Source organism: Geotrypetes seraphini, chromosome 1 (assembly GCF_902459505.1).
Source record: "Geotrypetes seraphini chromosome 1, aGeoSer1.1, whole genome shotgun sequence".
NCBI lineage: Eukaryota > Metazoa > Chordata > Amphibia > Gymnophiona > Dermophiidae > Geotrypetes > Geotrypetes seraphini.
The window spans coordinates 224,513,321-224,529,736 of NC_047084.1; the positions used below are offsets into that span (position 1 = coordinate 224,513,321).

At 46.3% G+C, this 16,416-nt stretch overlaps 1 protein-coding gene across 5 annotated transcripts in view; it reads left to right on the forward strand.

The window, feature by feature from the left end:
- Positions 1-16,416, forward strand: part of PDS5A (PDS5 cohesin associated factor A) — a 645,453-nt gene that overhangs the window by 588,944 nt on the left and 40,093 nt on the right. For all 5 annotated transcript variants that reach the window (XM_033947170.1, XM_033947134.1, XM_033947143.1 and 2 more), the window contains exons 30-32: positions 4,337-4,482; positions 9,177-9,282; positions 15,397-15,752. In XM_033947170.1, the coding sequence (XP_033803061.1) occupies positions 4,337-4,482; positions 9,177-9,282; positions 15,397-15,752 (608 nt within the window). The remainder of the gene's footprint in view (positions 1-4,336; positions 4,483-9,176; positions 9,283-15,396; positions 15,753-16,416) is intronic.

A 16,416-nucleotide genomic window follows, 5' to 3' on the forward strand; every position in this document is an offset into this window, starting at 1 on the left:
CTCCTATAAGGGTGATGGGTTTTGTTTGCAATTGAGCTAGTGGGAATGTTGGGTAGGTTGTTTGCTTCTACCTTATAACAGGAGATGAGAAGGATTATTAATAGGATGATCTGGGTGTTTGTTTGTGGAATTAGCTTCATTATGAAGGTGGGCAGATGATAGAGGCTGTGTGGTTTTCAGTGGTGTCTGCCCTTGTGTGCTTCCAGTCCGTTGAAAATTCGCACAGCGAGGGCTGTTGGGGGGCGGAGTTCATCTCCCACGCCGGCTCCAACTCCCTCCCTTGTGGCTGTCGCCGATGAAGTCAGCTTGGGCAGCTCCCGATAGCAATGGAGCTGCCCTGATGGTGAAAATCTTTGGAAAGTCACGCCGCAAGTGCTGTTGGGGGGCAGAGTTCGTCTCCCATGCCGGCTCCAACTCCCTCCCTTGCGGCTGGCGCCGTTGAGGTTAGCTGGGGCAGCTCCCGATGGCAGTGGAGCTGCCTTGAAGATGGAGATCTTTGAAAAATTCACGCCTCAAGGGCTGTTGGGGGCGGAGTTCGTCTCCCACGCTGGCTCCAACTCCTTCCCTTGCGGTTGCTGCCGTTGATGTTAGCTGGGGCAGCTCCCGATAGCAATGGAGCTGCCCTGGTGGTGAAAATCTTAGCTGGCTGTTGGTAATGGTAGTAGTAGGCAGGAGGGCGGTAGCAGGTGGTCAGCTCTAGCTGCTGCGGGATTAGGGTACCCGGGTCGCTTCTGGGGGGTGGAACATGCTCACACGCCCGGCCTAGTAAGGAGGGAGGCGGCCTGGGAGCCCTGAAGTTGTTGAACTTGGCATGGGGCACTGGAGTGGGTGGGAGGCAGGTGGCAGGATCGACTGTCCTGCAGAGGAACTTAGGTAAAAACCTTAGTAGGTCGCTGTTGTTGGTGGGAGTAGGCAGGCGGGTAGGATCTGGTGGTCGGCTCTGGCTGCTGTGGTTGTAAGGGTTCCCAGCCGCTTCTGGGGGACGAAATACACTGCAAGGTGGTAGCTATCTGGTCTGTAGCAGGTCGGATGGCTTCCCGGCAGTCGCTTCACAAAGGCGCGCACTAAAGCTGCGCGCTGTTAGAGCTACTTCTTTTTAAAGTTTTCTCCCCTGCTGGATCGGGGGAGGGGTGGAGCAGAGGCCAGGTGCCCTGCTGGAGAGGGGCTCCTGATACTGGTCTCGAGTGCCAAAATGCTGCTTCTTTTTTATTGAGTGAGAGTACCCAAGAAAGGGACTTGGGGGTAATAGTGGACAAGACAATGAAGCCGTCGGCATAGTGCGCAGCGGCCTCTAAGAAAGCAAATAGAATGCTAGGTATAATCAAGAAGGGTATTACAACCAGAACGAAAGAAGTTATCCTGCCGTTGTATCGGGCGATGGTGCGTGCACATCTGGAGTACTGCGTCCAATATTGGACGCCGTACCTAAAGAAGGATATGGCGATACTCAAGAGGGTTCAGAATAGAGAGTTGCGCGGGGACAGAAATCCCACCCGTCCCCGCCAAAGTCCCACCCGTCCCCACCCGTCCCCGTGAGGAATCCCACCCGTCCCCGTGAGGAATCCCTCCGTCCCCGCAAGGAATCCCCTCCGTCCCCGCGAGGAATCCCCTCCGTCCCCGCCCATCCATATAAACTTCAGAAATAGTTATTTCATTTAATTATGCTACTGAATTAAAGGCTCTGGTAGAAACCCATTTACAAATAAGAAAAAAGACTTTATTAATTTGAAAATATTAATTGGGAAGAATACATACTTTGCAAATGGGTTTCTACCAGAGCCTCTAATGTTTATAAATTTTTATCAACACAACTAATATACTACTTTATCCTGAAGCAAAATAAAAAAAAAGAAATATAATTCTTTTCCTACCTTTGTTGCCTGGTTTCTGCTTTCCTCATGTTCTCATTCAATTCCTTCCATCCACTGTCTCTCTTCCTTCTGCATCTTCCATTTGCTCTGTTACTGTGCCTCTCCCTTTCTTCCCCCTTCCAAATTGGTCTGGCACCCATCTTCTTCTCTCCGCTCCCCCCATAGTCTGGCATCTGTCTTCTTCCCTGCCAGCGTCTTCTCCCTACTCTCTCTTCCCCATTTCCTTTCAGCGTCCTTCTCCCTCCATCTTCCCCATGTCCTGTCAGCATCCTTCTCCCCCCTCTGTCTTCCACATGTGCTTTCAGTGTCCTTCTCCCCCCTCTGCTTCCCCATGTCCTTTCAGCGTCCTTCTCCCTCTCTGTCTTCCCCATGGCCTTTCAGCGTCCTTCTCCAACCCCCCCCCCCCCCATCTTCCCCATGTCCTTTCAGCTCCTTCTCCACCCCTTTGTCTTCCCCATGTGCTTTCAGCATCCTTCTCCCCCCTCTGTCTTCCACAAGTGCTTTCAGAGTCCTTCCCCCCCCCCCCGCCCTTCCCATGGCCTTTCAGCGTCCTTCTCCACCCCTTTGTATTCCCCATGTGCTTTCAGCGTCCTTCTCCCTCCTCTGTCTTCAAGTGCTTTCAGAGTCCCCCCCCCTCCCGTCTTCCCCATGGCCTTTCAGCGTCCTTCTCCCCACTCCTTCTCTACCGCCCCGAGTGCAGCACAGCCGGCCAGGTCCCCTTACTTTTGTGGCACTTCCCCGACCGACTAACAACAGTCCCGGTCCGACAAACCTCCCTGCCCTTAACTGCGAATCTAAATTACCTTATTACAGCTGCTGTAAGAAGATAATTTAGATTCGTGGCTACAGGGCAGGGAGGATTGTCGGACCGGGGCTGTTGTCGGTCGGTCGGGGAAGTGCCACAAAAGTAAGGGGACCTGGCCGGCTGTGCTGCAACCGGGGCGGGGTGTGGCGGGGTGTGGCGGGGCGGACCGCCCCCTCCCTTGGTAGCCACTCGAACCGCGAGGCTACTCTCCTCCTTACCTGCACTGCCTGCAGCACAGAGCCAAACGGAAGTCTTCCCGACGTCAGCGCTGACGTCGGGAAGACTTCCGTTCGGCTCTGTGCTGCAAGCAGAGAAGGTAGGGAGAAGAGCTGCGCGACTGAGTACATCCAGCCCCGCAGGAACCCCGCGACCCTCGGAGGCGTCCCCACGGGATCCCCGCGACCCTAGGGGGCGTCCCCACGAGATCCCCGTGACCCTAGGGGGCGTCCCCACGGGATCCCCGTGACCCAAAGGGGGAACCCGCGGGATGCCCGCGGGTCCCGCGGGATTCCCGTCTTCCCCGTTCCCGTGCAGCTCTCTAGTTCAGAAGAGAGCGACATGTTTGATAAAAGGTATGGAAAACCTTTTGTACGCTGAAAGACTGGAGAAACTGGGGCTCTTTTCCCTGGAGAAGCAGAGACTTAGAGGGGATATGATAGAGACTTACAAGATCATGAAGGGCATAGAGAAAGTGGAGAGGGACAGATTCTTCAAACTTTCGAAAACTACAAGAATGAGAGGGCATTCAGAAAAATTAAAAGGGGACAGATTCAGAACCAATGCTAGGAAGTTCTTCTTCACCCAACGGGTGGTGGACACCTGGAATGCGCTTTCAGAGGGCGTGATAGGACAGGGTACGGTATTGGAGTTCAAGAAGGGTTTGCCAATTTTCTGAAGGAAACGGGAATAGAAGGATATAGACAGAGGGTTAAATACAGGTTTCTGGACCTGATGGGCTGCCGCTTGAGCGGACTGCTGGGCATGATGGACCTCTGGTCTGACCTAGAAGAGGCACTGCTTATGTTCTTAACACATATGTAAATAAATATCAGTCCATATAACATGTCCTGTTGTGGGTCCTTTCAGACTCTTGTACCCGACATGGTCCATGTTTTTTGGCTTTAACACTGTAGCCTGTATCAAGGGTATAGGTAAACAATCCACTAGATGGCATTGGAACATTTTGCATCTATGGAAAAAATATTTTGTAATCACAAATCCAACATATTGCTATACCCCTGACACATGCTTCAATGTTAAAGCTGAAACACGGACTGTATCAGGTACAAGAGAGTCTGGAAGGACCCACAACAGGATATGTTATATGGACTGATATTTATTTACATATGTGTTGAATTGAATAAATGATTTGAAACTCAACACAGTCATAAGTTGATGTGTACAGTTACCTTCCTTTTTTTCTTCCTTCTTTTTTTTTTTTTTTTTTTGTTCCAAGAAAAATGCCAGGTCTCTGTATTCCTGTTTCTGTTTCCTAAATGTAACAAAGTAGTAAAAATTAACCCACCCCAGAGGTGGGAATGCCATATTTTTGAAATCCTGTGAATTTTAACATGATGATTTCTTGGTACTGGAAAGTACTTTGCTAATGTATAACTATGTAACATGCCTTCTTAAATCAGACTAAATCTCTGTGTTTTAGCCAAAACCTGCTGGTGTGTTGGGTGCAGTGAACAAGCCCTTGTCTGCAGCTGGAAGGAGGCCATATAATAGAACCACGGGGTCAGACACCGGTAACAATATGAATGTAAACTCCAATCCTGGCTCACCTGTAGGGAACAGAACAAGGTATCATGCCTCTGAGTTCCCTACCTCCCAAGAAAAAAAAATATATCTTGTATATTTGTAAAATGACACTTGTTTCCCTGATCTGAGATGAGATGCCATAATTTGTATAGTAAAACCAGGCATAAGAGCCAGCTCCATCACAGTGTCTAAGGAGGGGTAATTTGTATTAAGTTTGACACCCCCAATCATTCTGAAATGGTAGAACCTATGAAATAAGGGAAAGCGAGAAATTATCAAGATTATCTTTTTTATGATGGTATATAACACAGTAACCTATTTATCCAGTGTGGTTGACATAATTTTTATTTCAAAAATGGTTTCTCAGACTATTTTCTGTGTGTTTTACAAAGATATGGTATGCCTCTATACTGTACAGCAAGATCTTCATTGATCTATAATGTATTTAGAATTTCTGAGACACCATTTTAAAGAAAACAAATTTTAGAGTATCCACCTTCAATACATTGGTTACTGTGTTGTAAATGTTTCTTTTTTTTTATGGGGCAGATATAGTGCGTGTGTTACACACAACATCTGTGCCCATAGAAAACAAATGAAAAAATATGGCAGACATTGGTAACACAGGTCTAGAGACCTGTTGGTTTTTTTGGGTCATTCTTAGCCGTTACAAAATTTTGTGCATGCCTTTGCTATGTTAGACCAAGATGGCTCATTTTAATATTAATGATCTCATTTTAATAGTAATGAAGTAGTTTGCATGGCAGAGTCAGAGAATGTACGGAAAACCATGCGGTGAGACATTTAGAACATCAGGTCAGCAAATTAGATTGTTGCTAAACCAGTCAAACTGGTTTAGCGACAATCATTAGACAATTGGACACTTTAGTGCATCTGGGCCATAATGCTTTCAAAGGGTTTCAATTTGACATCTATAGTTCTGGATCCACAGTAGTGCTCTTCCACTCAAATGTTTACCATAATGTAATGTTCAGGGTATTGTCAATAAGAAGCAAAACTTTTACTTATAAAAGATCCTACAGTGCAATTATTCTCAACTTAAACACACAGCTCCTTTGCCTCCCTTTGCGTCCAGTAAGGGACCTGTTCACAAAGGGACAACTAAAGGCTGACCCTTCAGACTGGTTAGGCTCTTACTGTTCAGTAGTGTTATATCATCAAAGTATTCAGTTCTATATACAGTTTGCATAGTTCCATAAATTAAAAACAGGCTGTCTTTCATCTGCTCCAGATCAGCCAATCTAAGCAGCGGCCCATCCACTATTAGTACCTCCTCCCCTTCACTACCGTGTTTCCCCAAAAATAAGCTTTAATATAAGCCCTACCCCCCAAAATAAGCCCTAGTTTCCGGCAGCAGTGCTTTTCCCCCCACCCCGCCCCACCTTCCCCCTGCCACGCCCCCTCCCCCCCACTGACCCTTCCATCTCTCCCCCGCCAACTGTGAGACCGAAATACCTTGTAACAAACGGCAACTTCGGCAGCAATCTAGACAGGCTTTCCGTATGCCGTGTTGCTGATGACATCATCAGTGATGCGGCAGAGGAATGCCCGGCGGGAGAAAGACACGAATCAGCTTGTCATTGCCGTTTGTTACAAGGTATTTCGGTCTTGCAGTTGGTGGGGGAGAGATGGAAGGGTCGGGGGGATGGGAGGAAGGGATAGAAGCTGCAAGGGTTCTGCTGCACAAAGGATGGGAAGGAGGGATAGAAAGATTTAAAAGAAAAACATTTAAAACTTAAATGGCTCTAAAACAAACTGTTGTCCTTTAAGGGCAGTCTCTGTTCCTTGCTCTAGGAATTTCACCAATTCTGAGAGAGTCCTTATCATCTGGGTTGGCCAAATCTTTTTCTGACTCTGCCAAGGGGTCTTGATTTTTAAGAGGAAGATTTTAGGATAAACCCTTAGCCCCACCCCCTTCTTTGCTCACTCTGTCTTTTGGCTTCTTCCCAGTACACCTCAGTTCTGCAGATGAAACATAGAAACATAGAAAAAGACGGCAGATAAGGGCCGCGGCCCATCTAGTCTGCCCCCCCCAATGACCCTCCCCTATTTAACTCTGTGCAGAGATCCCACGTGACGATCCCATTTCTTCTTAAAATCAGGCACGCTGCTTGCCTCGATCACCTGAAGTGGAAGTCTATTCCAGCGATCAACCACTCTTTCGGTGAAAAAGTATTTCCTGGTGTAGCCGTGTAACTTCCCCCCCCCCCTGATTTTCCATGAATGTCCTCTTGTCGCCGTCGGACCTTTGAAAAAAAAGAAATCCTCTTCTACCTCGATACGGCCCGTGAGGTACTTGAACGTCTCGATCATATCTCCCCTCTCTCTGCGTTCCTCGAGTGAGTATAGCCACAATTTATCCAGCGTTCCTCGTACGGGAGATCCCTGAGTCCCGAGACCATCCGGATGGCCATTCGCTGGACTGACTCAAGCCTCAGCACATCCTTGTGGTAATGAGGCCTCCAGAATTGCACGCAGTATTCCAGATGGGGCCTCACCATGGATCTATACAACGGCATAATGACTTCAGGCTTACGGCTGACGAAACTCCTACGTATACATCCTATGATCTGCCTAGCCTTAGATGAAGCCAGCTCCACTTGATTGGCAGCCTTCATGTCTTCACTGATGATCACCCCTAAGTCCTGTTCTGCAACAGTCCTTGCTAGGATCTCGCCATTTAGGGTGTAAGTCTCGCATGGATTTTGACTGCCGAGGTGCATGACTTTGCATTTCTTGGCATTGAAACTCAGTTGCCAGGTCCTTGACCATTGCTCCAATAGGAGTAGGTCGTGTTTCATATTGTTCGTTGTGCTCTTGCTTGTTATATTACATAGTTTGGCGTCATCGGCGAATAACGTTATTTTACCGCGAAGCCCCTCAGCCAAGTCCCTTATAAAGATATTGAAAAGGATCGGGCCTAAGACCAAGCCCTGTGGCACTCCGCTGATCACTGCCGTCATTACGGAGGGGGTGCCGTTCACCACCACCCTCTGAAGCCTACCACTAAGCCAGTCCCCAACCCTTTTTGTCAAAGTGTCACCTAATCCTATAGAACTCATTTTGCACAACAACCTGCGGTGTGGGACACTATCAAATGCTTTGCTGAAGTCCAAGTATACAATGTCCAAGGACTCTCCAACATCGAGCTTCCCCGTCACCCAGTAAAAGAAGCTGATCAAGTTGGATTGGCAGGATTTCCCCTTGGTAAATCCATGTTGACGGGGCACTAACAAGCCAACACCCACTCCAGTAGCAGGAGACGCCTTAATAAAACATAATTTTCCACTGCTGCCATAGAACATTTTGCAATTAGTACTGTGAGATTTCACAGCTCTTATGAGATTGGTTTCTCAGCATCACAGAATGGCAACTTATTAATGCATCTTTGCTGTTATGGAATTAGAAGTTGCTGATAGGGAGTTGTTAGCGCCCCAATAGGAGTGTAGGAGATGAGTCTTTGCTTAATGCAGGAAACTTGTGAGGATTTCTCTGTGGTATTATGTCTGTCAGGCTCTCCCTTTCCCCAGTCCCTAAAGGTTTAATTCTCAAGAACTTTGTTTCCCCTTTTAAAGTAACAGGGAACTCTTTTTTTTTTTTCTTCTTCTTCTTTTTGGCTACTTACTTTCATAACATTCTTATCAAGGCTAGCTGTGTGGGTTCTATTCCAAATCACAACTGGTAATCTTGATTTTACTTCCTCCCCTTTTTTGTCTAGGGGTTATTTTTGAAAAGTGGAAGTTCATTTCTTTGATCCACCATTTTTTTAAATATAATTTATACATTTGCATGCTCTGTATATCTCACTTTATTTACCTGCACACAGGTAAATCTTTGAATGGTTTCTCTGAATGTGCAGTGAATTTCTGAGAATTTGTTGGGTTGATAGGATTTGTATGGATTATTTCTTCTAATTGGTTGTGGGTTCAAAACCACTCTGCTCCTTGTGACCCCGGGCAAGTCACTTAATCCCCCCATTGCCCCAGGTACATTAGATAGATTGTGAGCCCACCGGGACAGGGAAAAATGCTTGAGTACCTGAATAAATTCATGTAAACTGTTCTGAACTCCCTTGGGAGAACGGTATAGAAAATTGAATGAATGAATAAAAAATATCTTGAGTTAGCTATCTGTAAGTGATCCTGTGAAAACACAAGACCTTCCAACTTATGTTAAACATAAATGGTAACTGTGAGGCTTGTTGCATTAAATGAAAGGTTAACCTGATCTCAGTGTTTATGTTCCAAAAGGGAAAGTTTTTATTCCCAAAAGTTACAGTTTGCTTGTTTTTCCTGTTATTCTCTGAAAGGCTACCTCAACATTGACAAGGATGAAATTAGGTGGTCTAAGGCCACCCCCTCATAAAGGCTTTGCCTTGGGGGAAAAGTATACTAAAGGAAAAAGTTCAGTGGCAAGAATGCACTTTAGAGAATATTTAATGCTCTTTTCTATGAATTCAAGCACTGCAAGTAACAATCAGTAATCCTATAAAAATGTTTTTTCTGTGTTTTAAAGTTTTGGATGCCGTTATGTGGAACCAGTGCTTCTTGTGTGCATATCATTATGCAACACCTCACTTATAGAAGCTGTGGTCCACATGATCTCTCAGAAACATGGGACTGATTGATTCTAACAAAGCTTTCTTACTGCATCTAATTTTTTGAGGAAAGGCATAGTTTGCCAATACATGTGATTCCACATATTTTCTTTAACAGGGAACTAGGTTCAGAAGTTTCAGAGACCGGAGTCAGTGAAAATGATGAGAATCCCATTAGGATTATTTCGGTGCCCCCAGCTAAGATTGAGGTGGTAAAAAATAAGGTAAACCTCTGATTAGAAACATAAGTACACCTTTACATACTATGGTTTGTTATGAAGTAGATACACACATAGATGCTTTTGTCTTGATTAGTGTTCTGCCATTGGTGTGTTGCCCTGGGGTTGGAAAGTGTTGCTTTGAGTATATGGTGGGAACCATAATAGAATATCTCTGGTTGGGAATTGGGGTGTCAGAGATCCAAGGAGGTGCTTGACTTCTTGAGTCTTAGTGCTGGAAACAAAAAGTATATTAAAAAAGTGTTTTAAATTTGTTCACTACGCTTGGTATACCACTTGATATAATTCCTACACAGTTTACAAATATACAATTACTAGTCTTTAAGCCCGTTACATTAACGGGTGCTAGAATAGATGTGTCTGTCTGTCTTTCTTTCTTTCTCTCTCCTTGGCCGCTTTCTGTCTGTCTTTCTTTCTTTCTGTCTCTCTCTTTCCTCAGCTGTCCACCACCACCCCTTGCCTGCTCCCCCCTGTGCAGCAACAGCCCTTCTCCCTTCCTTTTACCTCCCCCGTGTCCAGAAGAACCCCTTCCCTGCTCCCCTTGCAGCAGCAGCCCTTCTCCCTTCGTTTTACGTCTCCCCCTGACCTGTAGCACCCCTTCACTGCTCTCCCCCATCCAGCAGCAGCCCTTCTCCCTGCGTTTTACCTACCTCCTGTCCAGCAGCACCTCTTCCCTGCTCCCCCTGTCCAGCAGTAGGCGTTCTCCCTTCCTTTTACCTCCCCCCCTTGTCTAACAGCATCTCTTCCCTGTTCCCCCTGTCCAACAGTAGGCCTTCTCCCCCCTGCTCCCCCTGTCCACCATCATTCTGCATAATTTGGATTAGCTGGCCCAATGAGAAGCAGAAAAATTGCAGGATGTCACTCAAAGGAAAAATAACTTGGGCTTAAAAAAAGGCTAAACAGAGACTTATATTTAGATCCTACAATCATTATAAGATGGCAAAGTGAGCGCATTATCATCGTTGTTGTCTGCCCTCCTCTTCAAAGCTGCCTGGTGAGGATCGCGGCTGGCTGTAGCGAACCTCGCAGGCCGCTCTCCACGTCGGTAGCATATTCCCTTTGACGCAATCCCGTGCCTGAGGGTTAGGGTTAGTGCTTCTCCAAAACACGGACCGTGTAGGGTCCATATTCCATGTATATGAGAGCCATTTTTTAAAGGATTACAAATTTATATATATTTTTTTTTTAAAGATTCCTGTCCTTGTACATTTCCATCTGCAGTTTCTTTCTTGTTTTTGGTGTTCGCTTTTTACTGCAGACTCGTTGGAATTTTCTTTGCTTTGCTATGTGGTTTTATAGAACACTAGTCATTAAGCCCGTTACATTAACGGGTGCTAGAATATGTCTATCTGTCTTTCTTTCTTTCTGTGTCTCTCCCTACCCCTGTCTCTTTCTTCATCTCTCTTCTTCCCACTGTCTGTCTTTCTTTCTGTCTGTCTCTCTCCCTGGCCCCCTTTGTCTGTCTGTGTTTCTTTCTTTCTGTCTATCTTCCTGCCTGCTGTCTTTCTGTGTGTCTGTTTTTCATTCTCGTGCGCTGCCTGCCTATCTTTCTGTCTCTCTCCATGGCCCCCTTTTGTCTCCCCCCCCAAAGCAAACCAAGATTGCTCCCTGGCCCCCTTTCCCTTTCCCCCCTCCCCCACTTCCCTGTGCAGCAACAGCAGCATTCCCCCCTTCTCTGTGTAGCAGCAACAGCATTCCCCCCTTCCCTGTACAGCAGCATTCCCCCACACTTCCCTGTACAGCAGCAGCATTCCCCCCTTCCCTGTGCACCCACCCCTTGCCTGCTCCCCCTGTTCTCTTCCTTTTCCCTCCCCCCATCCAGCAGCATTCTTTTCCTGCTCCCCCTGTGCATATGAGCCACAGAAATCTACTTGCCTCACAGAAAAGCGCTGCACCACGCTGTTGCTGGCCTCGGTGTCTTCTCTACACTGCGGCCAACCCTAGCGGAAACAGGAAGTTGTGAGAGGGCGGGCCGCAGTGGAGAGAAGATTGTGAGGCCAGTGGCAGCACAGCGCAGCGCTTTTCAGTTAAACGCTGTGAGCAGGCGAGAAGGAGGAGGAGGAAAAATAGATGCTGGCAGGGGGGTTTGGAGGTCAGGGCGCGTGTGGCAAGCTGCCGCTCAGCGTTTGGAGGTCAGGGCGCGTGCGGCAAGCCGCCGCTCGCGCCTGAAGATTTTAAAAGAGCGCTTGGCATTGGGGCGTGTGCGGCAAGCCGCTGCTCACGCCTGAAGATTTTATGGTAATGTCGGATGGCTCGGTGTGGGCCCCATGCAGCAGGAGCTGAAAGCAGCGCTGGGGGCTTGTGAGAGGAGCCGCCGCTGCTGGCGGCCAAGGTAGGTTCTGAGAAGAAGGCTGGCGACTCGCGCATGCGCACTCCTGCGACCACAGACCTACAGCGCACGGAACACGCAAATAGGAGTGCGCATGCGAGGCTAGCTTTTTATTATATAGGATTGCCATTTGTATGCCAAAGTGCCATAAGCTGAGCACCAGCATTTATACTAGGTTTCAGCAGACCATAAGATGCTTAACATTAGGCATAAAAATTGGTACTAAGTACTATTCTATAAACAGCATTCTTCTCAGAGCACTGTTTATAGTGGGGCTGCTCAATTCCGATCGTCGAGATCTAGAGGCAGGCCAGGTTTTCAGGATATCCACAATGAACATGCATGAGAGAGATTTGCATACCAAGAAGGCAGTGCAGGCAAATCTCTCTCATGCATATTCATTGTGGATATCCTGAAAACCTGGCCTGCCTGTAGATCTCGAGGACCAGAATTGAGCAACCCTGATAGAAGAGCGCTCTGAGCCAATATTTTTCAGCACTGGTTTTTGAGCACCATTTACTGAATCCAGCCCTATACATGTAAGCTTATAATGTTTCAATTGCCTTAAGCAACAAGGACATACAAGGTTAAAAGAGGTTTGGATTAGAGAATGACATGGTGGCGGTTACCCGCGGCTAGCCGCGTTTAGCCGCGGGTAACCCGCCGAAACGGGGAAGAAAAAATAGTGGCCTCTGCGGGACGGGGACAAGGCCATTCACCGCCCCGTGGAGCGGTGAATGGACTTTTCTCCGCAGTGAGGCAATCAAGGATCGCGCGGTCCCCATCCGCCCGATCGCAGCGTTCCACCATCTCCCTCCCTCCACCTTACCTTAGATATAGAGCACTGTTCCTCAAACGCCGGTTGAATTTCTGCCGGTCCGCGCGAAAAGAAAAAAAAAAGCCTCTCCTTTTCCCCTGCTCTCAGTTGCTAAAGCCGACAGGAAGTCTTTCCGACGTTAATTCTGACGTCGGAGAGGACGTTCTGGGCCAGCCCAGAACATCCTCTCCGACTTCAGAATTGAGTCGGAAAGAAGACTTCCGGCTTTAGCAGCTGCAGCATAGCGGTAAGAGAAGGGGAAAAGGAGGGATGCTTTTTTGGGGGCGGCAGGGAGGCAGCAGGCTGGCTTTGGCTAGGGAGGGAGAAAGGTAGACAGGCAGGCAGGCTTCGGGGGTGGGGGTGGGACAAAGTGTGGAAGGCAGTGAGAGGGACATAGGAAGGAGGCACTAGGGGCACTAAAGACATAGGAAGGAGGCACTGGGGGCACTAAAGATAGGAAGGGGCACTAAGGACATGGGAAGGAGGCACTGGGGCATTAAAGACATGGGAAGGAGGCACTGGGGACACCAAAGACAGGAAGGGGCACTAAGGACATGGGAAGGGGGCACTAAAGACATGGGAAGGAGGCACCGGGGGCACTAAGGACATGGGAAGGGAAGAGGGAGGGAATAGAAAGGGACAATTCTTGGGCCTGAGTGCAGAAAGAAAGAAATGAAAGAAAGGATACACAGACAGAAGGAAACGCAATCAGAGACTCATGAAATCAATCACCAGACAGCAAAGGTAGGAAAAATGATTTTATTTTCAATTTAGTGATCAAAATATGTCAGTTTTGAGAATTTATATCTGCTGTCTATATTTTGCACTATATTTGTCTATTTTTCTATAGTTACTGAGGTGACTGAGCTTGCGGAGATGGGGCGGACACAGGGTTTTAAAATTTTAGTCCTAGTAGTGTGCCGGTCCACAAAATAATTCTTTTATTTCTGCCGGTCCATGGGTGTAAAAAGGTTGAAAAACACTGATGTAGAGTATGCCGACTTTCTTTTTCGCCCAGCCGCACGCGCGGCTGCTCGAGTTGATCAATCTTCTCCTCTCTTGCAACTTCCTGTTTCCGGTTGCATCAGAGGAGAATATTGAACAAATGAAAAGCCGCACGTGCGGCTGGGCGAAAAAGAAAGCTGGCATACTCTGCATCTAAGGTGAGATGGAGGGAGGGAGATGGCGGAACACTGCAATCAGTCGGGTGTCTGCTGTTTTTGTATCACTGCCTGCCTGCGCTCACGTTCCAGACCCTCCTGCATTTTTAGTGTGCACAATTGACCTGATTCGAGCTATAGGTGAACATGAGGGACATGTCATTGCAAGGGAGGACATCAATTGATTTATTTTATGTTCTGTTTTTACTACAGGGCAGAGGCACTGAAACAGATTCTCAGTGCATAGTAGTAGTGGCAGGACTCTCTTCTGTCTTCATGGTGTTTCGCAGTTCTGAGTCTTATATGGATGCTGCGGGGATGTTGACAGGGCGGTGAATGGGATGGCAGTGGCGGTGATGGACGGTGAAAGGGATGACGGTGAAGGGAACGGCAGTGACAGGGCGGTGCAGAGGATGGTGGGCCGGGGACGGTGCAGTGACGGGGACAGATTTTTTCCCATGTCATTCTCTACTTTGGATATCTGGTCAATTAAAAGAGATTTTGGAATTGTGTTGGTGATTTTATTGATAAGAATATGAAGTATGTATTCTGTCGTTTTCTTTGGGGTTTGGGTTTTTTTTTTTTGTTTTTTTTTAAATGCTGCATATGTTGATATACACACCTTGGGCACAACAGGTAATTTTATTAAGTGGTGGTGGTGGTGATCTTTTATAGGCCTGTAGCTGTAACTCTTTGACGAATCGTTTTTTCTTTTACTGGTGCAATCATCCATCTTGAGTATTTTGGATTACTGTAATATTATATATCTAGGAGCTTACAAAAAAATTCTCAAAAAATTGAGACTAATTCAGAATACTGCGGTTCGTCTTATCTTTGGTTTAAAAAAATGGGAGACTTAGAGGAGACATGATAGAAACCTTCAAGATCCTGAAGGGCATAGAAAAAGTAGACAGGAACAGATTTTTCAAATTATGGGGCACCACAAGTACAAGCGGGCACTCGGAGAAATTGAAAGGGGACAGGTTCAGAACAAACGCTAGGAAGTTCTTTTTCACTCAGAGGGTGGTGGATACATGGAAAGCGCTTCCAGAGGCTGTTGTAGACAAGAAAACATTAAATGGTTTCAAAGAAGGTTTGGATAGATTCCTAGAAGAAAAAGGGATTGAAGGGTATAGATAGGTTTAGACCACTACTCAGGCAACGGGCCTGATGGGCCGCCGTGGGAGCGGACCGCTGGGCAGGATGGACCTATGGTCTGCCTCAGCGGAGGCAACTTCTTATGTTCTTATTACCCCTTATTTTCAAAAACTCCACTGTGGAGTCTAGAGTTCCCTTCAAGTTTGCCTGTTTTGGCTACAAAGTAGTTTTTGGGATGCTACCAGATTACCTTGCTACTCGTATAATAAATCTATTTAATAATCCCTCTCTGAAATCATGTCAATATAAGTTTTTTTGACAGAATCTTAACATTCCAGGCAGCTACATGGCTTGGAAAATCTATACTTGAGGCTACCTCTTATGTTGACTTCAGAAAATCATTGAAGACTCGTCTGTTTGACAAGTTTTAAATCTTAAATCATGTCTCTGTCTTAACGTTTATGAATTCCTACAGCTATCCATACTCTTAATTATTCCACTGTTTTAACTTTATTAGATTTTAACTGATCTATTTTATTGATTTTATTGTATTTCAGACTGATTGTTTTATTGTGTATCTTAAATTATTATTATTATTGTAAGAATGCAGGTCTTCTTCTGTGTCTGAGGCCTGCCTTTTTAGAACTGCTGTTTTTCTGCTTTCAAATCACTCAGTTCTGTTTTTCTCACATCAGGAACTGAACTCTGAACAGGTTACGCCTAGCAACATCATCACGGAGCGGAGAAAAAAAAGAGCAGCAGCAGCAGGGACTGAGAACATCCAACAGAAGCCAGAAGAGAAGAAAGCTGATGAGACGGGTGCCACAGCCCCACCCAAGCCTCGGAGGGGGCGCCCCCCCAAGTCTGAATCTCAGGGCAGCACTGCAAAAAATGATGATACAAGCAAACCTGCAGGCAGGGGCAAAAAAAGAGCAGCTATCAACCAAGATGGCCCAACAGGGTTGGAAGCAGGCAATGCCAAAGTACCAAAACAGCAAGATTTAGTAACAAAGAAAGCAGCATCGGCACAGAGACAGATGGATCTACAAAGGTAAGAGGGAGGGGGGAAGACTTGCATTTAGATGTCCTATAGATTGAAATTGAACTTGTGCAAAATCATAAGATCTCAGGAATGGTGTTACCTTTTAAAGATAAGAGCAATGGCAAGAGACAGAAGTTTATCTTCTGTAAATATTCAAGCTTATATGTTAATCCAGACAGTTTAGATATCCATATTGAGATTCCTGAAGAACTATGATTTTTAGAGTATCTGCTGTAACCCGAATAAGTGCCTGAAGGCTTATTATTTTCAGGAGGCCTTTAGTAGTGTATAGGGGAGATACTAGAGTTTTGTAATTATTCTTTTAGGGGAGTCATAAGAGAATGTTTTGAAATGTTTTGTTAATAACCTGCGGGATATAAATGTTTTAAATAAAAATAGTTAATGAATAAATAAAGATAGATAGTCATTTGTCACTTCAATGAGCAGTACATGGTTTTATCCTTCTTTATGTAGTATGGATTGGATATAGAGTATTTTCTTTGGTAGAGGGCAGAGTAGCTATAGTTGTTTCTGCAGATTTCCCTTCTTGGGCACAGACTGAACTCTAGACCAGTATAATGTTGGGGCACATGTAGGTCTGTGTCAACTCATTAATTTATTATGTTTAGCAGATTCTAGTACTTTAAAGCCTATATGACCTAAAATTAAAATA